The 26,829-nt window shown below is 38.1% G+C and overlaps 6 protein-coding genes across 20 annotated transcripts; 3 read left to right on the top strand and 3 right to left on the bottom strand.

The window, feature by feature from the left end:
- The first annotated feature begins 121 nt into the window (after positions 1-121).
- On the top strand, positions 122-2,067 carry LOC133733520 (probable xyloglucan endotransglucosylase/hydrolase protein 8). The gene is made up of 4 exons (XM_062161140.1): positions 122-554; positions 642-742; positions 867-1,069; positions 1,523-2,067. The coding sequence occupies exons 1-4, from the start codon at positions 353-355 to the stop codon at positions 1,923-1,925; spliced, it is 909 nt and encodes a 302-aa protein (XP_062017124.1). The 5' UTR covers positions 122-352; the 3' UTR covers positions 1,926-2,067.
- Positions 2,068-3,355: 1,288 nt separating this feature from the next.
- On the top strand, positions 3,356-4,810 carry LOC133733519 (uncharacterized). Its single transcript, XM_062161139.1, has 4 exons — positions 3,356-3,513; positions 3,668-3,785; positions 4,385-4,485; positions 4,567-4,810. Exons 1-4 carry the CDS (start codon positions 3,498-3,500, stop codon positions 4,629-4,631), a joined length of 300 nt encoding a protein of 99 aa, XP_062017123.1. The 5' UTR covers positions 3,356-3,497; the 3' UTR covers positions 4,632-4,810.
- Positions 4,811-7,940: 3,130 nt separating this feature from the next.
- LOC133729847 (polyubiquitin) lies at positions 7,941-10,283 on the bottom strand. The gene is made up of 2 exons (XM_062157437.1): positions 10,126-10,283; positions 7,941-9,291 (listed from the first exon to the last, which is right to left on the bottom strand). Exon 2 carries the CDS (start codon positions 9,289-9,291, stop codon positions 8,146-8,148), a length of 1,146 nt encoding a protein of 381 aa, XP_062013421.1. The 5' UTR covers positions 10,126-10,283; the 3' UTR covers positions 7,941-8,145.
- A 1,480-nt stretch (positions 10,284-11,763) lies between these two features.
- On the top strand, positions 11,764-16,761 carry LOC133729849 (uncharacterized). Of its 10 annotated transcripts, none has more exons than XR_009856521.1 (4): positions 11,764-12,798; positions 15,104-15,452; positions 15,871-15,956; positions 16,421-16,761. XR_009856521.1 is itself a non-coding variant. In XM_062157444.1 (4 exons), exons 2-4 carry the CDS (start codon positions 15,307-15,309, stop codon positions 16,429-16,431), a joined length of 243 nt encoding a protein of 80 aa, XP_062013428.1. In that variant the 5' UTR covers positions 11,764-12,798; positions 15,071-15,306; the 3' UTR covers positions 16,432-16,761. The 10 variants fall into 10 exon arrangements, 6 of the variants coding, with proteins under 6 accessions (XP_062013428.1, XP_062013425.1, XP_062013424.1 ...); XR_009856522.1 differs by having other exon boundaries at positions 15,071-15,452; positions 16,325-16,761; XR_009856520.1 differs by having other exon boundaries at positions 15,056-15,452.
- Positions 16,762-17,618: 857 nt separating this feature from the next.
- On the bottom strand, positions 17,619-18,553 carry LOC133729848 (ubiquitin-NEDD8-like protein RUB2). Its single transcript, XM_062157438.1, has one exon. The coding sequence runs from the start codon at positions 18,551-18,553 to the stop codon at positions 17,738-17,740; it is 816 nt and encodes a 271-aa protein (XP_062013422.1). The 3' UTR covers positions 17,619-17,737.
- A 400-nt stretch (positions 18,554-18,953) lies between these two features.
- LOC133729846 (tyrosyl-DNA phosphodiesterase 1) lies at positions 18,954-23,854 on the bottom strand. Of its 6 annotated transcripts, none has more exons than XM_062157432.1 (16): positions 23,766-23,854; positions 23,486-23,665; positions 23,126-23,377; positions 22,868-23,032; positions 22,616-22,676; positions 22,329-22,405; positions 21,969-22,226; positions 21,658-21,747; positions 21,396-21,530; positions 20,943-21,092; positions 20,389-20,492; positions 20,241-20,294; positions 19,977-20,067; positions 19,562-19,636; positions 19,302-19,452; positions 18,954-19,213 (listed from the first exon to the last, which is right to left on the bottom strand). In XM_062157432.1, the coding sequence occupies exons 1-16, from the start codon at positions 23,778-23,780 to the stop codon at positions 19,110-19,112; spliced, it is 1,962 nt and encodes a 653-aa protein (XP_062013416.1). In that variant the 5' UTR covers positions 23,781-23,854; the 3' UTR covers positions 18,954-19,109. The 6 variants fall into 6 exon arrangements, 5 of the variants coding, with proteins under 5 accessions (XP_062013416.1, XP_062013418.1, XP_062013417.1 ...); XM_062157434.1 differs by having other exon boundaries at positions 23,126-23,254; XM_062157433.1 differs by lacking the exon at positions 19,562-19,636.
- Between the last annotated feature and the right edge of the window lie 2,975 nt (positions 23,855-26,829).

Raw genomic sequence — 26,829 nt, 5'->3', positions numbered from 1 at the left:
TATGCAACACATGGCCCACAACCATTTTTCATTCTCCCAATTGCCAAAGTCCATTGGATAGCAGCCTGGCTTCTTCAGAATGACATATGCATTCTCTTCTAGTTTACCCAATTATCTCCTAAGTTACTAAGTCGTAGTCATTTTTGGGCACTTCAGCCATTGCCATTCATAAATTATATGCAATGATTAAGCAGACAAAGAAATGTGAATACTTTGGTTTCCTGTTTTAGCCTTTTCTCCAAGTCATTTTCAAATAGTGACCACCATATTTATTAATGCACCGCTCTTCTTCTTCCTGAGAAGATCGAGCTGAAAGAAGCTCCCAATCTCAGATTACTTCTCTGCCTCCACAATGGAAAGAAGGGCATCTTCTCCGATGGCTGCTATTCTTGTTTACATTGCAGTTTTCATGGCTGCTGCTTATTGTTCTTCATCTGTATCAGCTGCACCATCAACTTCTTTCGAAGACAATTTCAACATAATGTGGTCCGAGGACCATTTCAAAACCTCTGCAGATGGGGAGATCTGGTACCTCTCGCTCGACAATAATACAGGTAAAAAGGATTGAAACTTAGAATATCAATCATTTCAAAGATTAGTTTCCAGTTTCGTTGCTAAATCAAGTAGCTATTATTGAATAGGTTGCGGGTTTCAAACGAAACAGATGTACAGATTTGGTTGGTTCAGCATGAAGCTCAAGCTGGTTGGAGGCGACTCTGCTGGTGTAGTGACAGCTTACTATGTAAGTCCCATCTTTTTACTTCATTCATTTATGGAAGTAAATCATACTCCTCTTTCAGTGTTTGTACAATTATGTGCTTGCTTTTTATGGTAAAAATTTGAAACTGCTAAAAATGGTGCTGCAGATGTGTACTGAAAATGGAGCAGGGCCAACCAGAGATGAGCTAGATTTTGAGTTCTTGGGGAATAGGAGTGGGCAGCCTTATCTGATTCAGACAAATGTTTACAAGAATGGAACTGGGAACCGTGAGATGAGGCACAGCCTTTGGTTTGACCCCACTGAGGATTATCATACCTATTCAATTCTTTGGAACAATCATCAGATTGTGTGAGTCTCTCTTGGCCTTAACAAGCTTCTCTTTTATAATTTGTGACCCTTCTATTTCATCCCCTAGCTCATATCTACCTTTCATTTTTTATCTGCTGGCACATTTATATACTCACATGCTGCAAGTCCCAAAGTGATGTAATGTGTCTGTCACAGTCACATGCTCCTGGTTTTGTGGCACTGCAACTTCTACTATGTATTAGTACCGTAAATTTATGATCTTTAGGCTCTTGTTTTGAATATTGATGAAAAATAAATACTACCCGTGCATTCATCGAGCATTTTGTTTCCACCTTCAAGACAGTAGCAAAGAAATAGTACGCAAAATGTTGAGTACAGGCTACTCCATACCAGCCCCCTCCAAATGTTGGCACTAAAAAATTCTTTCAGTTGCTTAGTTTATAATGTTGAATATTAGAACTAACACAGTCTTGCAATGGATTTTGCTGGCAGTTTTTTTGTTGACAAAGTTCCCATAAGGGTGTTTAAGAACAATGGTGAAGCAAACGACTTCTTCCCCAACGAGAAACCCATGTATTTGTTCTCGAGCATATGGAATGCCGATGAATGGGCGACGAGAGGTGGACTTGAGAAGACAGACTGGAAAAAATCACCATTTGTGTCTTCCTACAAGGACTTCAGTGTTGATGCATGCCAGTGGGAAGATCCATACCCTAAATGTGTGTCCACAACAACAGAGAACTGGTGGGATCAGTATGATGCTTGGCACCTTTCAGATTCTCAGAAAATGGACTATGCTTGGATACAAAGAAACATTGTTGTTTATGATTATTGCAAGGACACCGAGAGGTTCCCAACATTGCCAGTGGAGTGTCCATTGAGTCCATGGGAATGATATATATTGTGAAGTTGTAGAGTTTGAGTATGGGGATAGACTAAGATGTGTACTTGTATGGCATCTTGTTTTTTGGTTATGGAATTCTGATTAGATTCATTAAATTGATTTTGTTCAATAAAAAATAAAAAATATTTATATCCTCCATGATTTTTCATCTTCTTCCAAGTGCAAGTAAACATGTCATAAATGATGATCAATATGTCATTTCAAGTTGAAAATTTCAAAGAACTTTAGACAAGCAAGAACTTTTTTTTTTTTTAGGTAGAGCAAAGTAAACACACAAGTCAGTATATAGATAGAGCAAAGTAAACACGGCTTACAAGGGGTGAAAGTTGTGATCATTCTTTGGTCTCACATGAACTGTTGTCGCTGCCAGCAGCAGATTTTGATTTTGTCTTTTATCCTAATTCTGGAGCACGTTGATCACGGTTTGGACAATGTCGACGCCAGTGGGTGATACCACAACAGTTACAGGACGTGACAGCAGAATGAGTAGAAGGTTAGTCATTAGTATCAACACCCGTTGCGCAAGGATGATAACCAAGTCCCTTTGCTTGTCTCTTTGAAAGAGGAAGCTTCTTATTAATACATTCATGAATTAGGCGTCGGCGTCTGCGACTTTGTTTTTGTTGTTCCACCCGAGGCGTACAGTCACAAGGGTTTCGTTCTTGTGCGTTGTTGCATTGTTTTTCAAGGCAGGAAACAAATTCTGCCACTGTCGACAGAAGACAAAAAAATCAGTAAAGAATCTTCAATCTTGGATGGAATATATTATGTAAAAGACAAAGCTTGCAGGTAGACGCCCCTATCATCTATGATCCCATCAACAAACCGATACACAAGCAATTACACAAGGTCTCCGCAGCTAATTTTCAACAATACACTAGCTAAATCTGCTAAAGCTAAGATGTTCTAGACTTGAAACTTTCTGTTTGTTAAGATGTTCTTAATATAAATCAAATAGATTGTTTTACTGTCTACTCCATAAAAATTCAGGTATAGAACTGAACAACGGGTCAAAATAAAAAATAATGCATCATATCTCAAGGCAATGGAATTTGATAGTATTATCAATTAGCAGCGGTCCTTTCTCAACCTAAATTGAACCAAAATCTGATCATCCGAAAACCGAAACAATTCCCATAAACTAAAATTGAACCAAAGCAAGCAAACTCCAAATCTAAACAAAAAACATACATGAAACCACGACACGACCCGTGTCCCAATAACGCATATATTGCCAAGTAAAATCGCATACCTAGTAGTAAACAAAATAATAATAAAAAAATAAAAAATCCTTATAATGTTATTGGACGGTTGCGATTAGGCATATATCCCCGATTTTTATAAAAGGACGGTAGGGATCAGTCAGCTCAATTTGTTTTACCGCAATCAGGAGGGTATATTTAGTCACGGAGACCTGTTATTACTTATTAGATTGCACAGCCTAAAACGGTGAGTTGAACTGCGACACCAACCCAGCACAAGACTCCCAAAATCCCCAAAATTTCAAATTAGGGTTTCTTTCTCCAGTTTCAAAATCCCAATTCGAAGCGCAACAAGCAAACAATGGTGTGCGAAAAGTGTAAGTACCCTCTTAATCCATGATCAAATTCTCTTCAAAGTTGTTATCTTTTTTTTTCGAAAAAGCAGAGATTGAAATTGAATTGTGAAGTTTCTGATTTCCGATCGATGCTCTAATTGGGTCGAATTCTGATTAAATTTGTTGAATTTTATAGGTGAGAAGAAGCTTGCGAAGGTTATAGTGCCGGACAAGTGGAAGGAAGGTGCCAGTAACACCACCGAAGGCGGCGGCCGGAAAATCAACGAGAACAAGCTCTTGTCCAAGAAGAAAAGGTACCCTTTTTTTAATTTTTATTTGATTTGTTTTCTTTGCCCAAATACTAAAATTATTGGTTAAATTGAATATATATGTGTTTGTTTTACTTGTAATCAATGACAGCTAGTCTTTGTACTTTGCAACTTTAGTGTTTTATAAGATAATAGAATGTTCAATGTTGTGTGGTTCGATTGAACCTTTTCGATCAAATTTCTATCTGGAATTTCACTTATATCGGTTTTTGGTCTATAGCCTAGATTGTAGAGCAGACTTGTGTCAAGTTCTTAAACTAGCTAATACAGAGAGTAATGAGTAACCTAAGATGTTGTTAATAGAGGTAAGAAGGAATAACAAATAGATGTTATATGCTAAGTAGGTTATGAGATTGAGGTAGATTGCAAATTGTGTAGAGGACATAGGCAGTTTTTGCAGAGATACATATGTACGGTATCTAAGTCATATGGTGCTATGTCTTTGATCTTATACGTATGTACGATAACAATTTGAGTCCTCCATCACCGCTTATTAGTTTTTTGCAATGCAGATTGTTTATTTAGTGTGGAGTCACGGATACATATACTAATTTTTTTTTTTGTAACTGGATTCCAATGCTTAGGTGGAGTCCATATGGAACTACTGGAAACACCAAGTGCATTATTTGCAAGCAGCAAGTACACCAAGAAGGAAAATACTGTCACACCTGTGCTTACTCCAAAGGTAGTGTTTCTGTTTCCTGCTCTCATTGGTTTTGTTTCAGTAATGCAGGATAGCCTGATGTATGTGATTTGTTTTTTGCAGGAGTTTGTGCGATGTGCGGTAAACAAGTACTCGACACCAAGATTTACAAACAAAGCAATGTATAATACAAACCATTTGTTGGTTGACTGTGTGTGCACTGATTCATAGCTAAATTGTGTATTTGATGTAAGGTACTGGCATATTTGTCATTCTGAATTGCATTGTAACCTTTAGTTATGACTTATGACCTGTACTGTGGAATTTAATCTTCAATCAGTGATATCTTCCAAAAGCTCTCTGATTACGCTTGCGCTTTTCAAGTTTGATAGGGCAGTGAATGTACTATGAATGTATTTTGATTAACGTGTGCATTGAGCATATTTGCTTGGATTTAGCGCATTTGCAATTATGCCTGGCCATTGGCCAATTCTAGTAGAGAAGTAAGCTTAAAGATGAGTTTTGAATAATTGACAGAAGAAGTAAAACTGGATTCTGGAGTTCAATTTGAGTCATTCTGGGATTCAACGTCCCGCCGGAGTAGTCCATATCGAACTAATGGTTAGATATGGATGGTGCTATATGAATAGTGATGTTTTTGCGGTCTCATGAGACTTGCGACTAACTTGCATTTCACACTTAAAAACATTTTGCAATAAATATCAGGAGTAATGGTTAAACATGGACGGTATTATATAAATAGTGATATTTTTGAGTCTCAGAATAAAGAGTTGAGGATAACCATTTGTCATACATAAAAGAGTTGCGAGGAGAACGATATTAGACATACATAGGGTCTTATGGAACTTCACAAGCATACTAAAACAAAATGAAAATGGGAAATAAACAAAGATATACCTTGAAAGGCTATCTACAGATTCAATACCATCCTCTAAATCTTCGTCCTCCATCGATTCTTCCTCTTCCTCTTCTTCCTCCAAATCACCTCAATGCTTTGTCTTATCAACTGGCTCTTCCTAAATCTCAGATGGAACATAAATGTTACTTTATATAACATGCAAATTATACAATCTAATGCCAATTAAAACTTTGCAGACGGCATTCTACAAGTGAAACCGGATTGTCCAAATCACAAGCCATACCTGATAATTAGGAGGATCCTGTTGCTGAACACCAAACACGTCGCCATAGAACAGTTGGCCAAAGCATTAAGATACCAAAGAAAAGCAGTTGGTAAAAAACCAATAATTGAGTAGAAGTTTAAATCACATACATATAATAGAAATGCCGGGCACTTCAATTGTAGGTCAATTGAATATTATGAGAAAAAGAAAAGGACAGCAGATATTTACCTGTTGATTTGCAGAGACGATCAAATGGACACAATCAATCTCATTGAGATGGATGTCATCACTCAACTTCAAAACCACAACAGTAGGATCATATTATCAGTAATTGTTCGGAAATGTAAATGATGAAGCAAATTTGCATTACCCTGAGTGTGAAAATATAATAAAAAGAAGAAGCATATAAGACAAATTTAGTGTTTAAATTGAATATTTATGCATATATGTGTAAAAGTTATCAATGACAGCTATGTTGGTATTTGCAACTTTATTGCTTTAAGATAATAGAATATTGTGTGATTCGATTGAACATGTTTGATCAAATTTCTACCTGATATTTCACTTCTATCAGTTTTTGGTCGACAGCCTAGATTGTAGAGACTGCTGTCAAGTTCTTAAACTAGCTATACAGAGAATAATGTGTAACCTACGTATATTATGTGTTAACTAGGTTGTAAATGTTCTATTAGATTGTAGAGTAGACTGCAATCAAGTTCTTAAAACTAACTAATATGGAGAGAATAGTGAGTAACATATAGATGTTATATGCCAACTAGGTTGTGAGATTGAGTGTATTTGCAAGTTGTATAGAGTAGTTTTGCATTTGTTGATTAAGTTTGTTCTTAGACTAGTACAGAGAAGAATGAACATATTCTGAGTAGGTTCTGAGATTGAGGTATTTGCAAATTGTGTAGAGGACACGGTCAGTTTTCGCAGAGATACATATGTACAGTATCTAAGTCATATACTGCTATGTCTTTGATCAGTTGATAAGGTTAAACATTCATTATACGTTTGTACAATAACAATTTAAGTTCCGCTTATTAGTTCTTTGCAGTGCCGATTGTTTATTTAGTGTGGAGTCACCGAGACATGTAGTAAATCTTTTTGTAACTGGATTCCAATGCTTAGGTGGAGTCCGTATGGAACTACTGGAAATACCAAGTGCATTATTTGCGAGCAGTACACCAAGAAGGAAAATACTGTCACACCTGTGCTTACTCCAAAGGTAGTGTTTCTGTTTCCAGATCTCATTGGATTTGGTTTGTCAGATTTGAGTAATGCAGGAAAGCTGATGTATGTGATTTGTTTTTTTACAGAAGTTTGTGCGATGTGCGGTAAACAAGTAGTGGACACCAAGATTTACAAACAAAGCAATGATAATACAAACGATATGTCGGTTGACTCTCTGTGCACCGTGATTCATAGCTGAATTGTCTATTTGCTATATGGTACTGGCATATATGTTATTCAGAATTGCAATGTAACCTTTTTTTTTTTTTGAGAATAAGAATTGCAATGTAACCTTTGGTTATAACATGTACTTTGGAATTTAATCTTTAATCATTGTTATCTTCTAAAAGCATCCATAAGGTATATGAATTGTTTTGATTGAAGTTGTACATGCTTATTTGCTTCTCTTATACCACATTTGCGATTATGCATCACCATTGGCTAATTTAGTAGAGAAGTGCTGTGTACAAATATTTGTGTGATGTGTGAACCTAGTGTTGACAGAACTGATAAAAATCATCAATTATTTGACAATGCAACTGCAAACAAGTAGCAAGAGAAAAAAACCAAAGGCACAAGGGACTTATATTGAACATGTTTTGATGCTAATTTGAATTTCATGGTGGAGTTTTGCTTCATAAATACGTAGTTTAGTTGAATAATGGATGGTGGCTAATAGATTTCGATGCACTTAATGGCAATGATACGGTTCGAGGACATGAGCTCTGTTTCGAAATGGTTTACTTAATACCTCCCAGCTGTTATACTTGTAAGACACCTATTCTAACATCTCGGTGATGAAATCAGACCGAGAATTTGCCACTTAAATCAGGCGTAAGTGGTTAGAAAACTAAGCAAGGTAAAGAGGAAGGCCACACAACAATATGATCTAGGATCATTTGTTCTCAAAATTTTCAAAGAAAAGGGATCTCAAAAAGTGTAAATCCAAACTCAAACAAAGCAGAACCTTGAGAAATAGAATTCAGACCACATCAAAACAGGATTATAACCTGCACAACAAGCTAGCCCGAAAACCACACCAAACATCTGCTTTAGCATCAAAAGGACCTAAACTTGGAGCTGGATCACTCATGCAATCAAACAAACAGAAACATATTTAACAGAAGATCCAAATTTATTTATAAAACCAAGAGTATCATAGGAAATAAAACTTGTCCAATTACCTCAACAGGGAGGCAATACCAAACATGAAATTAAAATACTTGCCTCAGCAAGGAAGCAAAAAAAGTACCACGAAAAGTAAAAACATAAAAGAAAACATTCAGGATCTTCACAGCTGCTGCTTTGCAATCACCAGACTTCAGAAACCACCACGGAGACGGAGGACAAGGTGAAGGGTAGACTCCTTCTGGATGTTGTAGTCTGCAAGGGTACGCCCATCCTCGAGCTGCTTGCCGGCAAAGATAAGCCTCTGCTGGTCTGGTGGGATCCCCTCCTTGTCTTGAATCTTAGCCTTCACATTATCAATGGTGTCTGAGCTCTCCACCTCAAGGGTGATGGTCTTCCCTGTAAGGGTCTTGACAAAAATCTGCATACCACCACGAAGACGGAGCACCAAATGAAGGGTGGATTCCTTCTGGATGTTATAATCAGCAAGGGTACGGCCATCCTCGAGCTGCTTTCCGGCAAAGATAAGCCTCTGCTGGTCTGGTGGGATACCCTCCTTGTCCTGGATCTTAGCCTTGACATTGTCAATGGTGTCTGAGCTCTCCACCTCCAAGGTGATGGTCTTTCCGGTCAAGGTCTTCACAAAAATTTGCATACCCCCACGGAGACGAAGCACCAAATGAAGGGTGGATTCCTTCTGGATGTTGTAGTCTGCAAGGGTACGGCCGTCCTCAAGCTGCTTTCCGGCAAAGATAAGCCTCTGCTGGTCTGGTGGGATTCCCTCCTTGTCCTGGATCTTAGCCTTCACATTGTCAATGGTGTCTGAGCTCTCAACCTCCAAGGTGATGGTCTTTCCGGTCAAGGTCTTGACAAAGATCTGCATGCCACCACGGAGACGAAGCACCAAGTGGAGGGTGGATTCCTTCTGGATGTTATAGTCTGCAAGGGTGCGGCCGTCCTCAAGCTGCTTGCCGGCAAAGATGAGCCTCTGCTGGTCTGGGGGAATGCCCTCCTTGTCCTGGATCTTGGCCTTCACGTTATCAATGGTGTCAGAGCTCTCAACCTCAAGAGTGATGGTCTTTCCGGTCAGAGTCTTGACAAAGATCTGCATGCCACCACGGAGACGAAGCACCAAGTGGAGGGTTGATTCCTTCTGGATGTTGTAATCAGCAAGGGTTCGGCCATCCTCAAGCTGCTTGCCAGCAAAGATCAGACGCTGCTGGTCTGGGGGAATTCCTTCCTTGTCCTGGATCTTGGCCTTAACGTTGTCAATGGTGTCAGAAGACTCCACCTCAAGGGTGATAGTCTTGCCAGTGAGGGTTTTCACGAAAATTTGCATCTGCAATAAACAAAATAACATAAGACCTCCATTCTATATCAAAATCCATCATCAATAACATGTAGACTTGTTGAAAAGTAACAACTATATCATACAAAAGGCACTACCAATCAAACACAAAACCAACTTCCAAACAAAGAATCAATTTTCCAACTTTCCTTTCATTTTTTTTTTACCATAAAACCAACTGAATTTTCAAACCCTAACGTAATATTCAAAATTCAATTCCATAACAACAAAAAAAAACTAATTTTAAAATCACTAGATCAAGATTTTACTTTGCTTGTACAACAACCTCTAGATCTATCAAAATCAAAAAAACAAAAATCTTTCAAAATCACTAGGTCAACTCCAGATTAAGATTTTATACCTAATCAAAATCATGTAGATCTATCAAAACCAAATAAACAAAAAGCTCCAACAGTTCCAATTGATTAATCAAGCTCTACACAGAATCAGTATCACATCCGTTCGCAGTTCATCAATTCATTAGCAATTACAGTTCTCAACAGATCCAAACGATCGATCATAAATCTATAACAATCAGCTCAACAAAACCCCTAATCGTACAAAAGTCATCAAATTTCTTCAATTCAACACATGCAATAGGTTCATCAATCCAATAACTACTACAGTTTTCAACAGATCCAAACGATCGATCATAAATCTATAACAATCAGCTCAAGGAAAATCCCTAATCGTCTAAAATTCATCAAATTCCATCAAAATTTTGCTCAATTCAACACATGCAAACCTATCGTTTCACAGATCGAATTCAAAATCTAAGAAATCAAAAACAAAATTAAGCAAAAGAAAGAGAAGAGGCGACGTTACCTTGAGAGAGAGAGAGAGAGAGACAGAGGTTGATGAAGAATTCGAGAGGGATTGAAACAAAGAGAGATTTGAAGAACAAGAGGAGCTGAGGGCTTCTTTATATAGCGGAAGAGGTGGGAGAGTTGGTCACGCAAACGACGAGGCGTGACGAGGAGGGCCAATCATTTGGAGACACGTGTACGGTGGAGATGGTGGTGACCCGGGTTAGACGGCAAGGTTTGGTATCTAGTCGTTTTCGGAGGGGAGAAAACGATGACCTCATACGACTCAATCATTGCCTTTTAGTGGGTGGATAACGGGGCCCTTACGGCGTCACCTTTTGTTGTTATTTTGGGATTTTTTATATTAATAGTTTTTCTTCTTCCCCACCCCTAAATATCTTATGTTAGTTCTTCATTTTGCTTTGGATTGTTACCCAAGTATAGCTATCGACTTCCCCTTGCCTTTCCAACATGGAATAGGATTCTTTACTTTTAATTCAGGATGGATTTGGTTTTAAAAGATTGGATTGCATAGATGATACTCAACTTGAATTACAAGAGTGTAATTGGAGCAAATCGGTATCAATATGTCTTCAAATGATGATTCAATTGTAAACACAATATCAAAATGAACCTTCCGAATACTATATATACTTTTAAATATTATCGTCTAGCTAGTAGAAAAGCACGAGATATTTCAAGTAGGTTGTTATTTTATAAGAAAGTGTACAAGTGTGACTTTAGCAAATTATGACTAAGTATAGCAAATGGCAATACTTTTTTTATTCTCAATCAAAGAATTTCATGGTGCCAACTTGTATACAAAGAAAATTCATGGACAAGAAAAATATGTTAAATTCTAGACTTCTAGGAACCACCGATAACGCTCCCATTGAAAATTTCAATAGTACCACCCTGGCCAGTATGGTGCCACCTAAATGACTTTTTGCCGTCCATCACATTTTGCTTATAAATAAAGAAGTAACTCTCTTTACTCAAAAAAAAAAAAAAAAAAAAAAAAAAAAAGTAACTCTCTTGGGGTAGATGAAAATGTAGCCTCTGGTGTAACTTTGCAACTCTTTTCTCAGCTCCCTTACAATTATTCGATGCGTTCACCTCCACTGGAATCTTTTTAGTCTTAATTAAAGAAACTGTCGAATACAATGGGGGACATTAAGCCTAAACCCCTGATTACAATAAGTAGAACATCCTGAAATACTATCCTGAGTCTCTACTAAATGCTTGTACTCAACAAAGTACCAACTAGCAAAGAGCGCTCTACTGGCGACTCTATTTGCTTTAACGCAACGGTGATACAACGAAAAGATAACTTGATCTGCAACCCGACTGCAGCAAAGCATAACTACCATACGCATAGCTTTCCCATCATAATGCCACTGGACACTACATCCAATGACACTTAATTTCCCTCTGCTACTAAGAGGCAGCGACCATTGCAAGTGCAAGGAACTCGCCGCCTACCTAGAGCAAAACAGGCACAGAAGGTGCAATGCCTCTCACATATCTTCATATATAAAGCGAAGCGTCTGGTACTGTTTATAGTTTGGTCAAATTTTTAAACTTCCGAAATTGCCCATATTTAACAACGTAAATTACAGAGCATATAGGAAACAAAAAACAAAAACAGATGAGACTGAAACCAAGATTCGGCTTCTGCCGGACACATAGAAAACGAGAAAGAAAGAAAAAAACGAGAGAGAGACTGGCTTAGTTTGGGATTGATTTCTGGAGTGCTTTTGAGATTGCTTCTGCTTTTGGGACAAGAGCATGGTGTTTGGTAAAATCTTTGAAAGCTGCTTTTGGTTGGAATTGCTTCTCTGTAAAGCTGAAATTGAGAAGCTACAATTTGTAGCTTTTAAAAACTGCTTTGGGAAAACACGGAGGAGCTCTCCACTGTTGTTTAATGAAATTGGACTTCCTGCCAATTCTGTCCTCCTCATCTCTCTTTGCCGTCATTATCATTATCATTCCACATCTCCTCCTTCCTCTTCTTCGGTGCCTGGTTCTCCATCCTCTTCTCTCAGATCGCCTTCTTCTTCAGCTCGTCGCTGTTGACGTCCTTCAATTCCTGGATTCTCGCCGGCCTCGCCTCCTTCCTCTGCGCAGACTTTGGGTCTTCTGGGTTATGCTTCTTCTCTGCAGATAGTTAAAGTCCCTGAATTCGATTCAGATAAAACTCCTAGTCTCCAACCCATGTGGGTCTTCTTCCTCACCAGCTATTAATACCCAATTCCAGTCATTTTTTTCTCTCTATGTTGATTTTCAATCAAAGCTCTCAACTTTGAAACCTGCTATTAGTTCCCAATTGTCCTCATTTTTCTTCTCTGTTGTTTTTCAATCCAAAGTTTCAGTCTTTAAATCAAAGCTCGCAACTTTGAACCAAAACCCACATCATGTCTATTGCTTTGGACAGAAATGGGAATAGTGGGAATGGTATGATCCCACGGTCCGGGAGGTTCATCCATGGGATGCCTTGTATTTCGATCTACGACACAAAAGGGTTTGATCAGGATTGTCGTTTGGAGTTGGAGGAGGACTCTAGTATCTCGAGGTCCTCGTCGGTTGGTAATAACAGTGACGAGTCTAATGGGTCGTCGGAGGGTGAGGTTCAGAGCTCGTTTAAAGGGCCTTTGGACACCATGGACCAGCTTGAGGAGGTTTTGCCTGTCAAGTAAGTTAGTTGGTACTTTGTTCTTAGTTGGGTTTTGATTTAATTTGGATTTTGATTGCTTGGTGTTGTTGGTTTGTTGAATTATTGAATTGCGTTTTGGAATTTGGGTTAAAAATTTGATGCTTTATTGGTTGCTTAGCATGTTAGAGGTGTTTGTTAGATACAGACCTGGTTTAAAAGAGTTACTAGCTTGTGGGTTTTCTTTGTTAGTGATTCCATATTATACAGAAAGCCCCAAATGGGATTTGAAACAAGAAAGAAAAGAAGTACCTATTAGCTAGTATTGGTTGGGGTAATAGTTTAATGCTTGCTTGCTTAGCATATTACTAGTTCTTATTGAATAAAAACTTGACTTCGAGGAATTATTAGCTGGTGTGTTTCTTTGTTCATGATCCAATATGTACTCAAACCCCAAATATTTGTATTGGATATTTAGAATAGAAAACTCACAACTTCATCAGAAATTTGGATTTGCTTGTTTATGCTTTGTTTAGTCTTCGTGAAACTAGAGGGAATGAGAAGAATTTTCTATGTTTGAGCCTTCTGGATGTGGTTGTTATTGTTGTGTTGTGAGAAGTCCCAAGGGAAGTTGATCAAAGCACATTATTGTTGATCAAAACTTGACTTCGAGGATTTTTTGGTGATATTGTTTCCAGCTATACATATCAAATGTTTGTCGAATTGCCTAGCTTAGCATGCATGAACTTCCCCAGTCTGGTTTCTTTCTCTTTGTATTTTAATTTGATTCCTTTTCTGAACTATGAAATCGTCTGCTTTGGTTGTGAAGATTATTCCCAGCATTTTCAATTGATTGGAGCCATTACTTTCTTATTGTTCCTCTGATCGAGTTCTTGAATCAATATGTATTTATATTCTCTGCACTATTTGCTTGGATATATTGTGGTTTTCTGCTTCCTTGTGCTGACACATGCACAAAACTCACACACAAAAAACATGAATATTGGAATACATATTTTGTTTTTGTACAATAATGATGAATGTACTCTGTATTGTATTCTATTAGAAAGAGGGCATATGTTATTTGGTTATTTGGTTTGGCATCTTTCAAGCTCTTATGTCGTAATTCAATTGGTTAGTTCTAAGGTTGCCTTTTCCCAATCTATTCTCAGCGTCCTTATTTCATCCTCTTTAGATGCTATGGTATTTTTCAGTGTCCTATTTTCTTGAATCATGCCTTGTAATTTTTCATCAAGTTCAAACTGAAGGGCAGCAACCTCTTCCTGTAAATGTAGAATTGTCTTGCCGTCTCCATCTCAACCATGTTCACCAGCTCACTTGATGCAGTTTTATTGAGTTTTAATCCATCTATAAAGATTGGTTTAGTTTGTGAACAGGTCTAATCATTACAGTAGGAATTTGATTTCTTGTGATCATTCTCATAGCATTCTCTGGTTTTTTTAATTCGAAAAACTTATTTCCAAATGTAGTGGTGTGATCTAAATATTTAAATAATAGTCCAACGTCCGAGTTCTCGTGTCATGTACTTGTGTTTTCTCAATGAGATTAGTGATGTCTCAATAGTTGTTTTTTTTTTCCCTTTCGTAGAGGTGATGAACCGACCGGTCATAAAGAAATATTCAATCATGCACATTCTTCACTCAGGGGTGTTATTGAGCGCACTTTTGGAGTATGGAAAAAAAAAAGGAGTATTTTACGTGATATGCCATTTTTTCCGTATGAAAAACAAGTGAAGATAGTTATTGCTACTATGGCTCTTCATAATTACATAAGAAGATATGCTCAACAAGATATTGATTTTGATGAAAGTGGAAATTATTCAAGTGAAGAGATGGAGGATAATGAACATGATGGAGATGGTCCAGGAAGACAAGAAATAGAGGTGTTAAGAAATGCAATTGCACAAAGTCTAATGAATGCATCTACTTAGCATTTAGTTGCAAATTTCAAGTGATTTTAATATATTTTGTGTAATGGTTTCCGTTGAACTATGGTCGGAAAATTAATCCAAATATTCTAGATGAGATTTTGTGTAATAGTAAAACATAATATGCATATTGAAGGGTTTAAAGTAAATATTTTATTCGGTCCAACCAAGGTTTCAAGAATAATACATGAGAATTTTTTTTATTTGGTATGGTTACATAATCAAAAAATAAAATTATGTATTTTAGTAGCATATCTTAGCATGTATGACTATTTTGCTAATTATACCTAGCCAAAGCACTTTTGCTTTGCAACTTACCAAACACCTAGAAATTGCTTTTGGATCTCACAGCACTTTTAAAAACAGTTTACCAAACACCTCAGCTGCTTCTCCTCACAGCAAGTTCGGAAGTGCTTCCTCTCACAGTAAGTTCGAAAGTGCTTCCCCTCACAGCACAGCAATCCCAAACTAAGCCAGAATAGGGGAAGAAGGGATAGAGGAAGAAATTCGGAATAAGGAAGAAATGGGGAGAGAGAGGAAGAAGCAGAAGACGGAGCGGGAAGGAAGAAAGAGGAGATGCAGAGGAAAGAAAGGAAAGAAGCATGAAAAGAGGAAGAGGATTGGATTTTTGGGCGTGTACAATAATTTACAAGAGGGGTGAAAGATTGGTGCATGGTTCAGATATACATGCAATTGAGATTGTTGGGTATCTGAAAGTAGGGAACTTTGTTTCTGGGGAACTTCAAAGGTAAGACTTAACCATCTGATTTGTTTCAACAAATTTGCACAAGTTTGGGTCTTTGATTGTACTCAAGACAAGTTTTGTTCTCTGGTGGTTGAATGCCTGATTTGAATACCAGTAACCATACCATAATACCATTCTCGGCCAGTAGAACGCCTTGGAGAGTTTATAGAAATCGGTGAATTTTTCTTTTTAGGTCTTTGGTTGCATGTAATTTTTGTTGAATTTGTTCTTTATTTGTTGAGGTAGCCTTCGTGTTCTTAGCTTCTGGGTTTGGATACTGTGTAATAATGTCTTTATTTACATGCTCTGCTGATCAATCTGAACCATTAGGTGCAATTACTTGATGATGATGATGGTGAAGTGAAATGTGTGTTTATGAGTTCAAGAAAGTGATGCCCTTTTCGTTTTATATTTGTGGCAGGTGCCCTATTGCTTCGTTTGATTTGGGTCGTCAAGTATCGAATAAGTTATTGTTTCATTGCAATTTAAGCCACAGCCTTATTAAAGGTATGCATGCTTGCCCATTTTTGCAGTTTAATGAGTGTTAGAGTATGCTACTTAGCTCGATGAATTTGTAGTTGTTAGAGTATGCTACTTAGCTCGGTATAATAATAAGCATACTCCACATCAAAAAATTTAACAATTTTAGTTAAAATCAAACCGATTTCTTAGAGGCAATGTCTTATGCATGCTTGCCCATTTAGCAGTTTAATATTAATAAGCTGCATTCACAATATGTTCATATTAGTTTGCTATCCCATTATTAATGACAGCCCTCTTTGTGATATTCACTTCTTGCCAAATCCTTAAAGTAACCAGGGACTCAATTCATGAGGTACTACACAAAACTAAGCTATATCATTCGCTTTCTGCAGGAAAAATGAAGCACTCGCATATATCTTTGTGCAAGATGGAAACTCCTTGATTTTAACTAAAATTGTTAAATTTTTTGATGTGGTTTTTGTGTGCAGGACTCTTATGAGGATCTGTTTAAACAGCTGAGCAAGTATAGACTGATCATTCTCAGGCTAGAATTATAATTAAAGAGTTGGTCTGTTGGTGTATGAAAAGCAATTGGATAGGCAAGACAGTTTCAGACCTAGTCGAATCAAAGCTGCTGTCCAGTTGGTTAAGGATGAGCTAGAAGCTGAAAGAAAGTTGAGAAAGCATTCAGCCGCACTTACGCGCGTGCGTGAAGGCTAGTTGGAATAATGAAATCTTCCATCGTTACTCATAGTTGTACTATATGAATACAGGAGAAACTTGTTTGCATTTTGTTTTGAACTAATTTGCAAGAAACACCTTAAGCTGAGTATGATTTGTGGTTGATTATTGGTATCAGCATAGTTTAAAGGAATCATAGAAAGTTAGTGACGAGTAGGTCTTTATTTAATAACATTGGGCAAGGGAACAATTTTTGGTCCTTTGGGTCACCACAATTGTCTGGGCAACAAAGTGGAAGATGCAAACAAAGTTTGAAGCTTATCACTAATTGAATGCTAATAATCCTCCCTAGTTCTTTAAGCAACCCACAGTATCAGTTCTTTTACAATGGCAATGGAAGCAAACAAGAATTCTGTTCATTAGCCTACTAATCGCATCAATTCACCAAATTTTGGACCCACATCTCCTGCATCATTTTATCTGCCTGGTGTTTCTGTTTGAGCAAACTCTGATTAGAAGAAAAATATATGAGAATGTTGTGTCAGTTTCAGGTGATATATGAAGCATGAATAAACCTTGATTAGTCATGTATTTAAAATCTGTTCAAGTGAGACTTTAGCAAATTATGAATAAATGTAGCAAATGGCAATACCATTGTTTAAAATAGCGCGTCTTGAGGCATGCCTTAGGCGTGAAGCGTGCGAGGCTTCACCAAAACGTCTTGAGGCTACCTATAAAAGACATTTTCTTCCTTTCTTTCTTTTAAATGAAAATCAAAATAAGTTTTATATTTATTATAGATAAACATATATGTGCTTCAAAGTAAGTGTAAACATCCTTGTAGAACTCTATCAATGTAGGACACTAACTCTTTAAAAGATAAGGTTTAAAAGGTAATATGCAAAAAGTTTTCACCTCAACACCTCAAAAGCGCCCCAAGGCATTTGAGGCTTAAGGCTTAGACAAAAAGCCTTACCCCACGCATTTGAAACACTGGGCAATACATAATTAACATCTAGAGTCTAGACTATGGTCTTAATTATTCCCAATCATAGAATTTCATGGTGCCAACTTGTATACAAGGAAAATTCAGGGACAAGGAAAATATGTTAAATTCTAGGCTTCTAGGAACCACCGGTAACGCTCCCATTGAAAATTTCAATAGTATCACCCTGGCAAACATGGTGCCACCTAAACGACTTGTCATCGTCCATCACATTCTGCTTATAGATGAAGAAGTAGCTCTCTTGAGGCAGATGAAAATGTAGCCTCTGGTGTAACTTTTGCAACTCCTTTCTCAGCTCCCCTACATTATCCGATGCGTTAACCTCCACTGGAATCTTTTTAGTCCCGCATTTGGGCAGCACCATCAGCTTCAACTTATTCTTTGACCCGGGGGACACCGCCATTGCCCCACCAGCTGAAACAGCTGTTGGGGACGGTCTCAAGCTCACCTCGATCTCTGCATTGTCGGAAATCTCACATTCACGCAAAGATCGATGATCGTGTAGTTCGTTACCGGTGTAATGCAGCACCAAACGGCTAAGGGGAACCGGCTCCAAGCCTTGAATCTTCTCCCTCAACTTGGTCACGGTGTCATTTGGGTCCATTTCTATGGGGACATGCATTTTGGACGTGGGGGTCTTCACATTGAGCTGGATCTTCTTGGGTGGGGATGAGTTTTCCAGCTTGACATTGGTAGCATGTTTATCGGATTCGGAATTAATAATGAGCTGAATCTTGGATTGGTCGAGGATTTCACAGTAGGCAACGTCGCGTTCGTCGTGGAGGACTTGGCCGTTGAAGACTAGGGTTTGCTGGGAAACGGGTATTCCTTGGTATTTCTGAACCTTTTCTTTGATCTCTAGGACACTGTCGAAGTAACCAATTTCAATGGTGAAGGATGGCCTTCCTCTTTGGGGTTCAAATGTGACATCCATTTTGTTCTGAGATCAATCGTTATGCCATGTATATATTGAAGGGAAATTTTATGTGTAACTGTATCCCATTATATCTGGCATTTTGATGAGGGTTAAATTCTGAATTTATGATTAGAAAAAAAATCAAAGAACGTTATCCGTTTCATGTAATCTTACGGATTTCCTGGCTGTAATATTTGATTGTTGTTGCCATTGTGGATTTAGATTGTAACAACTAATTCTGATCCAAAATTGTAGCCAAAAATAGGTACAACGTCAATTTCAATTTAATTCCATATAAAATAAATGTCCAATTATGTTCTTTATTTTAGTTTTTTCTTAATTATGCGTTTGTCTAAATTTAATGATGACATCATATATACTTGTGAAGCATGGTTCTAAGGATTGTTTGGAGTATTCATGGAATAAGAAATGTGTTGGAACAATCGGAATATGAAAACTTAGGAAAATTTTACAAGAAGTTACATGCATTAGAGATTTCTTCCACGGCAGCTCACAATTGAACAATTGAGCTGGGAAAGAAGCCAAGGACATGTAGTTAAATGTACAAGAGATCTCAAGAATCTTGAAGAGCTGCTGCATACAGCTGAACTTGCCGCGGCCAAACTTGACCATAAACATCTTTCTTGGTGTATCGCCGGTCCCATGACCAAGGAACATCTGGTGAGGAGATGAAAAACGAAGTAAGATTATGAAGAATGGGCATGCAATATTTACTGACTAAATGTAAGAAGAGCAAGTGATTGACCTTGGGTGGTGTATGGTTGAGGAGGGAGTTCATAGGGCACAGGCAATGTGATTACTTCAGATGATGAATCTGTGTTCCTGTTCCCTTGCCAGTTCAGAGTCACTAGTTTATTTCTCCTTGATTCTGAATTATCTGACTCTTCAGATTTATCCTGGAAGTCAATGGAATTAGATGCTTCTACTTCTCTAGTCTTATTTTCTTCAATTTCCTTCTTTAAATAACTATAATTGTATGTAAAATAGTGAGGGTGTAGCTATAACCTCAGATGGAACCCCATTACTGGTACAAGAAAATCCAGAACTTCGTGTTTTATATGGTAGAAACAGCACCCCAAGCTGTTATCATCCAAACATGGTCAACACAAATAATCCCAAAGCTTGAGCAGGAGCTTTGGGATAAAATATAAGGTGCGCAAAATACTTGGTCGATTCATATGTATAAGGTGCGCAAAATATAATTCAAATGAAACATGTGCCTTCAACGTGTAGGGTCTCAATGCAGTAACTTAAATTCAACAGTTTGAGAAAATTCTTGTTCTGACAAAGATGCACATCTCAAGTTCAGCATTGGGGAAACTAATTGAGCAAATGCCAAAGAAATTATTCTTCACATGCCACACTATTGTGGGGTCTGCATTTACTAATATTAAAGTTTTTATGATTCTGATATGCCTACCTCATAAGAACGGATCATGAGTTGAGAATTATTCTTCTGGAGAGCTCCCCATGCAGCTTTGCTAAGATTCGCTGATGTTAGCAAAAACCAACTGTTGGGAAATTGTAGGAGTTAAAAATTATTGCTGGAAATTATAGCACGACTTGCAGGGGAATGCATTATTTTTCCCAAAAGAAAAGGAGGGAGGGAGAGAGAGAGAGAGAGAGAGAGAGAGAGGGAAAAAAAAAAAAAAACAGAACCAATAGGTCTGGAATGAACTCTTACGCAAGTTTCTGACCACTGTATCGAGTAAATGTCTTTATATGTGGCATTGCACGACTGTAATAAAGAGGCAGAAGTGTCGGTGTAAATTTATGCAGTTTCTAACTATGCATTTCAGAGTGTAAGATGCCAGTAGAAGGGAAAGAGATACCAGCGGCCAGTGTGGCTTGCCTTCCATCTTGCCCAGTACTTCTTCAAGAAATCTTTATCCACATTCTTTGCTGGACTTGGAACAGCATTTCCAGCAGCATAACCCTGGCAAAGAGTGTAAAAGGCAATCATAGCAAACCAGCACTCACTTATCAGTTTCATAACCCAAACCAAGAAGCAGAATATAAAATCTAATTTACAGTGAAGGTGACACAACGAGTCACTCCTTCCAGAAAACACTCTGCATATTAGCATATTAGGATTTAGAACATCTTCTTTTGATGTGTACTTGTTCGATCTCAAAAAAATAACGTCTCAGGACTAATCCTCAAGTACTGTTCTATATGTATATTTTTTATTGTATATCCAACATTACAGCCTTGATATAATTTATAAAAGACTAGATATATAAAACCTTGACCAATTGACTTTTTAATAGTCACTACATGAGGTCTATATAGACCTGGCTGCCTTCTGGAAAATACCATAGATTTGAAAGCAAGGTCTACTTTAAAAGGTTCTCGAAGAATTAATCAGTAACCGACTTGATAGTACCTCTATAGAGCATCTGACATCTTCTACTGTGGGCCATATTATACGTGGCTCCCCAGGACCGAGAGGAGTTTTATCATCCGAAAAACCTGATGACATTGAATGTGCAAGCTCAGCCATCCATTTCTCATCCAAAGAACCTAGGGAGGAGAACTGCAACAAGGCAAGGATATAAAATAAATAACGCTTTCATCAAATGAGATATGCTTCGCTACTATTTCTCTTATTTCTAATTATTACACTCCATCACGAAGCAAACCACAGAATAAGTGTTAACTAATGCAGACTGTTTCATTTGATAGATCTTGCAAAAAATAGCAATGCAAAATCCCAAAAAATGGAGGAACAAATAAATTGCTTAATTGCTGCACCACATCAAAAGAAGCACTCAGCATTGACATCCACCATCAACTACTGCAGATACACTACATGACTCAAAAAGTTATGTAACCATACCTGATAAGCAAGAGGAGATTTCCGAAACTCTTTATCAAAAGTACACTCCTGGAGAACAGTACGTAGTTTCATATGTCCCCACTTTTTCATGTTATTACCGGTATGATATCCAGGGACAGATGCAATTAGCCTCACCTGAAGATTACAGACACAGTCAAACGATGCACCAACCTCAACCAGAAATTAAATATCATTTCATATGGCCTAATTAAGCATGCAAATAAGAAAATATCTTAAGAGGTACAGAGAATAGAATACACACTGCTGCACTGCTGTAATCGAATTTCTTGAAAAATCCTGGATTTATATTGAAGGTTCCCAGGGTAGGCAAATTAACAGAAAACTCAGGCCACTGTTGACATTCAACAAGAAAACAAAGAATATTAGGTTCAATTTGAATTAGCATCATTTAAAATCTAGGAGAATGCATCTCAAAGCTATAGCAACAATTCATGCTCTATGAGCAAGGCCAAATGCTATTGCAAACCCAAATTTTCATTTTACATTCCGCACAAGACACCTTGACACTGTAGATATAGGATAATAGATAAAGTCAAGATTGTAATAGGATACCTTCAGTGCACTGAGATAGTCAATTAAGTCATGTTCAAATCCACAACCTTTGCTTGGATTACTTTGATCTTTCCAGGGAAAATCTTGCATCCACAAACCTTGACTTTTGTTGTTCCAATCAACAAATATTAAGTTTGCTGTATGTACTATTATTCTCACTCCTCGAGGATAAACAAGAAGCATGGCCTTTGAGTGGTGTGTCCCAAATGAAATAGGCAATGGTGGTTTGTGTAGAATCCAATTTGCAGGTTTCTTTCTCTAAAGCAGAGAGGTAACAGATTAAACTCCATGTGCTCCCAAACAAAGACAGTCCGAAAGCATGTCATAGACAGAATCAACATAGGTGGAGCTAAAGCAAACCTTCATATAATCCAGTGTACCATCACCCTCACCATGAACAACCAATACATGTGGGATTTTTGCAACTGTTGGACAAGCTAAATCCAGTGAAGAGAAAAAACAGAAAAGAAAAATAATCAGAATCAACCGGTGAAGAATGGAAAAGATGCAACTAAATGCAATGATCGAAATATCTTAGACATGGTACAAGATAATAAACCATCTAAAAGTACAAACACCCATCTAAGAGTATTGAAGTAGTATACATTGTAACAGGCAACACAATCAAAGTGAACAGAACAGCATACCAGGTATCAGCCAATCAAGGTCTACCATGTAATTGGAAAGGACAGCAAAAAGGATGTCTCCCTACAGAAAGAATTAAGTAATCAACTTCCAATCCAAAACCAAAAATTCCTAATCAATCAATTTTTATACAGAATGCATTTGCATACTAAACGTGAAACTATGCAGTGCAAAACAGATAAACTATTACACAGCAATGCGTGAAACATGAACCAAAGCTCAATGAGGTAAATGAACCGAGCTGTGATCATTACCTGAATCACATCCTTTATAGAAACACACGAGGTATTCGCCCACGGGGGCAGTCCTTGCACATTCAAAAGCCGAAACGTCTGTGGTAACTTATCCTTAGGAACACGAAAATGCCGTATCGCCTCCACACGACCACCACCATCATCACTCTTCCCTTCCACCTCACCCTTCAACATCAACAAAAACAAGCGAGTCACATTTCCCACGATCATCAAAAGCAAATACACACCAAACTACATGAACATCAAAAAGAACAACACCTTAAAACGCTTCAAATTCGAACCATTCTCCCCACATTCTAACTGATGTGACCGCTTTCGACTAGACTCCTCAGCCTTCTCTTCACCATTTGAAGACTTCTCATAACTATCACCACACAATTTCCTATACTGAAAAATATACTGCCCTGGAATCAGCTCTATAATATCACCGTCTCGAATCGTCATACTTTCTTTATGATACAGTTTCTTCCTATCATTTCCGCTAGTTACCACAACCGGATTGCTTCCCTCCTACAATTATTAACCGCATTCATTCACTCAAAGCAATCGTCTTTAACAGTTTTACTACTAAATTACACTAAAGCAAGCATTGGAGGGAGGTTAGTTTAGTAATTTTACCACGACCAAATCGGCGGAGGAGGCGTCGGCGGAGAGGGAGAGGTGGTTGCGGCTGAGGCGCTTGTCGGTGAGGGAAGGGGCGGAGTTGCGGCCGATGGAATTGCGGCCCCGGGAGAGGGGTATTTTGGGGATTGAAGCGTCTTCTTGGACGTGGTTGCTAAAGGGAACCAAGTGTCCTACCTGCACAGAACGAACAGAAGAAGCGTTTGGTCAGACGAAAATGGAAAAAGGTAGAGAATTTAAGAGAAGTGAGAGGAGGGGGAGGGGGAGAGAGAGAGACCAGAAGGTCAGCCATTGTTGAATGCTTGGTTGCATGAGAGAGAGAAATAGAAGAAGAGGAGGACTGTGTTGGTTAAATTTGGAGGCAGGCTGTTTTGATTTTATTTTATTTTTATCACATTTATTTTGTTTTTGTCTACAAATTTATAATTTTTGAGCAATTTTATAATTGACAAAACATTAAAATCTCGACCAAATGACTTTTTATGATTTTTAAAAGTCGAAAATTGAGAAGATCATGAAGAAAAAATCATTTCGATATTTTTGAAGTTCGTCCCTTGGAGTAGCTCTAAAAATTTATGGTTTACCAATGAAGATTATGACACAAGAAAAATTCAATAAAATATTGCTTGCTTAGATAGCTTTATGTCCGGACAGCCCATAGTGGTGATCAACGACCCTCGCTCGCACCAATCAGTTCTGGCCATTCGAGCCGCTGCGAGTTACATCAACACATACACCGCCAAAACTCTACTCCTTCCTCTGCTAGCGGCTTCTCAGTTCATCGGGTCGGCGACTTTCATCTAACTTCGTTGTTCCACTTTCTTCTTTGGTTTATCGTTTACCCACACAGATTGCTCGACTGCCGTTGATTCATCAAGACTGAGATTTGAGGACCATGCATATTACGTTCTGTACTGCTTCGATGACGGAGCAGCATCTGCGTCAGGGCTTCACGGCGAGGTACCCTAAGTTGCTTAAATCATCTAAGTTACTTTCCTAGGTAGAACTTTTTAGTTTCCTTCAATATCTCATATCTCACATAATTACTAAACGTTTTATACTATTACCCTTTTTCTTATAATTGTCGCGATGGGATCATTTTATTGTAAAGAAAACATGAAAAGATACAAATATGCATAATGTTTCTTGGTACATAGATAGATTGTAATAGCTCACAATATGTGTGAAGGTGAAATAGCAAAATTAACATGTCAAAGGATCACAATTACTAGATGATAAGAAATATATAACTTTTCGTGATTTATCAATGAAGATGATATGCTCTAAATTTGCATTATGCTGATTAGATTCAAATCTAGTTAATTAACTAGCAGTTTTAATTTAGTAACATTTCTCTAAACTTATAAAAAAAATTGTAAGTTCAAATAGTTCCTTCGTAAATATAATTATTTCAGTTTTTTTTTTTTGAAACAAAATCATAAATAATTCTCATTAATCTCAAGTCAGAGTAGCACATTACATACATTTCTACTATCGTGAACATGACATATAAGATAGTACCACTCTTTTAAATATCCAATGTTCACTCTCCCCCTTTCTCTAGTTTCTCTCTCTAGAGAAAACCCTAGAGGCCGCCGCTGTGTATACTAGTGCCTGTCCGGCTGCGCCTCGGCGCCGGCGGCTGTTAGGTGAGGTCGGACGGGTGTTCTCTCCAGGGTTGTATCTCGGTTTCGAAGGATTGGATCGGAAGTTGTCTGGTTTCGTCCCTATTGGTCGAAGGAACTGGCTGCGTTGTGGAAGTGGGAAGGGATCGGAGACGGAAATGGGGTTTGCTGGGGTCGGAGCGGCGTCTGTTGGTGGACATTCGTCGGCCGGCAGACGTCGATGGTCGGAACGACGGTCGATTGAGGGCTGGTTTGGATGATCGATCCTGATCCTGTTGCAGACTTTCCAGATGCCGGTGTATCTTGGGCGGACTGGGATGCTCGACAGTGTTCGCCGATGGTTGGACGACTAAAGAGGCGCAACGGTGGCCCGACTTCGGTAGTGGGGTGACCACAGTATGACAACGACCACATCAGTTAGAAATATTACTAATAAACTATATCTTATTTATTTATTTTCTTAGTTGGGGGGATAAAATTGAAAACGAACGAGTGGTAATATTTCATAACTACAACTTAATCCAGTAGCTAAATAGTATACTATATTTTATCCAATCATAAATTGACATGTGGACAAAAGAGGAGAGAAGAATATAACTTTTGCTTTAGCTATGCATGATTCTCTAGTTAAATATAGCTAGCCAAAATTGAAAACGAACGAGTGGTAATATTGCATAACTATAACTTAATCCAGTATCTCTATCTAAGCTTTTTTCGTGTAATTTTTTTTAGAGAAAACGAGGAGCTAGGCCGCTAGGGTTTCTCTCTGCCTCTATCGTCTTTCAGCATCCTTGACTTAATTCACCATGGTCGACAAAGTATCAGCACGCTTGGCGGCTACACTGTCTATCTCGGAGGAGGGGAGGACGTCTTTTGGTCCTGTCGGCACCGCCGTGGTTTTAACCCACCAATTTGCAGACTGCTCTATGTTATGGCGAAGAGGAGCTCCAGTCCTGAGGCGTTCACCGTTTGGGGCTTCTAGAACAGCTCAAGAGAGGGTTGAGAATTGGATTCAAATTATGCTAGATCAAAGGTTACATTCCTACCATCGTAACCAAAAATGACCTTATAAAACAGAGTCGTAGAAAATTAACCATAAAAAAGTGTTAGCAAAAGAAAACGTTGCTTTTCAATTTGTTTTTTCCTTCTTTTTTTGAAAAGAGTAAAATTACCGACCATCTGAGAAAGCTTCGTATCCTTTTTTTAATTAGCTAGCCTGACGGAAGGGTTAGAAAATGGGAGTATGCTCATCAAGAGCTCGATTCTCATTCTCATTCAATATAAAAGAAATCAGAACCAATAGGTCTGGAATGAAATCTTCCGCAAGTTTCTGACCGCTGTATCGAGTAAATGTCTTTACATGTGGCATTGCACGACTGTAATAAAGAGGCAGAAGTGTCGGTGTAAATTTATGGAGTTTCTAACTATGATTTCAGAGTGTAAGATGCCACTAGAAAGGAAAGCTATATCAGGATTATCAGCGGCCAGTGTGCTTGCCTTCCATCTTGCCCAGTATTTCTTCAAGAAATCTTTCTCCACATTCTTTACTGGACTTGGAACAGCATTTCCAGCAGCATAACCCTGGCATGCAAGGTGTAAAAGGCAATAAAAGCAAACCAGTACTCACTTAACAGTTTCATAACCCAAACCAAGAAGCAGGATATAAAATCTAATTTACAGTGAAGATGACACGATGAGTCACTCCTTCCAGAAAAC

Source organism: Rosa rugosa, chromosome 2 (genome assembly GCF_958449725.1).
Source record: "Rosa rugosa chromosome 2, drRosRugo1.1, whole genome shotgun sequence".
Classification (NCBI taxonomy): Eukaryota; Viridiplantae; Streptophyta; class Magnoliopsida; order Rosales; family Rosaceae; genus Rosa; species Rosa rugosa.
Note: the sequence above shows the minus strand (reverse complement) of the source record. Positions and strands in the feature narration are given on the sequence as shown.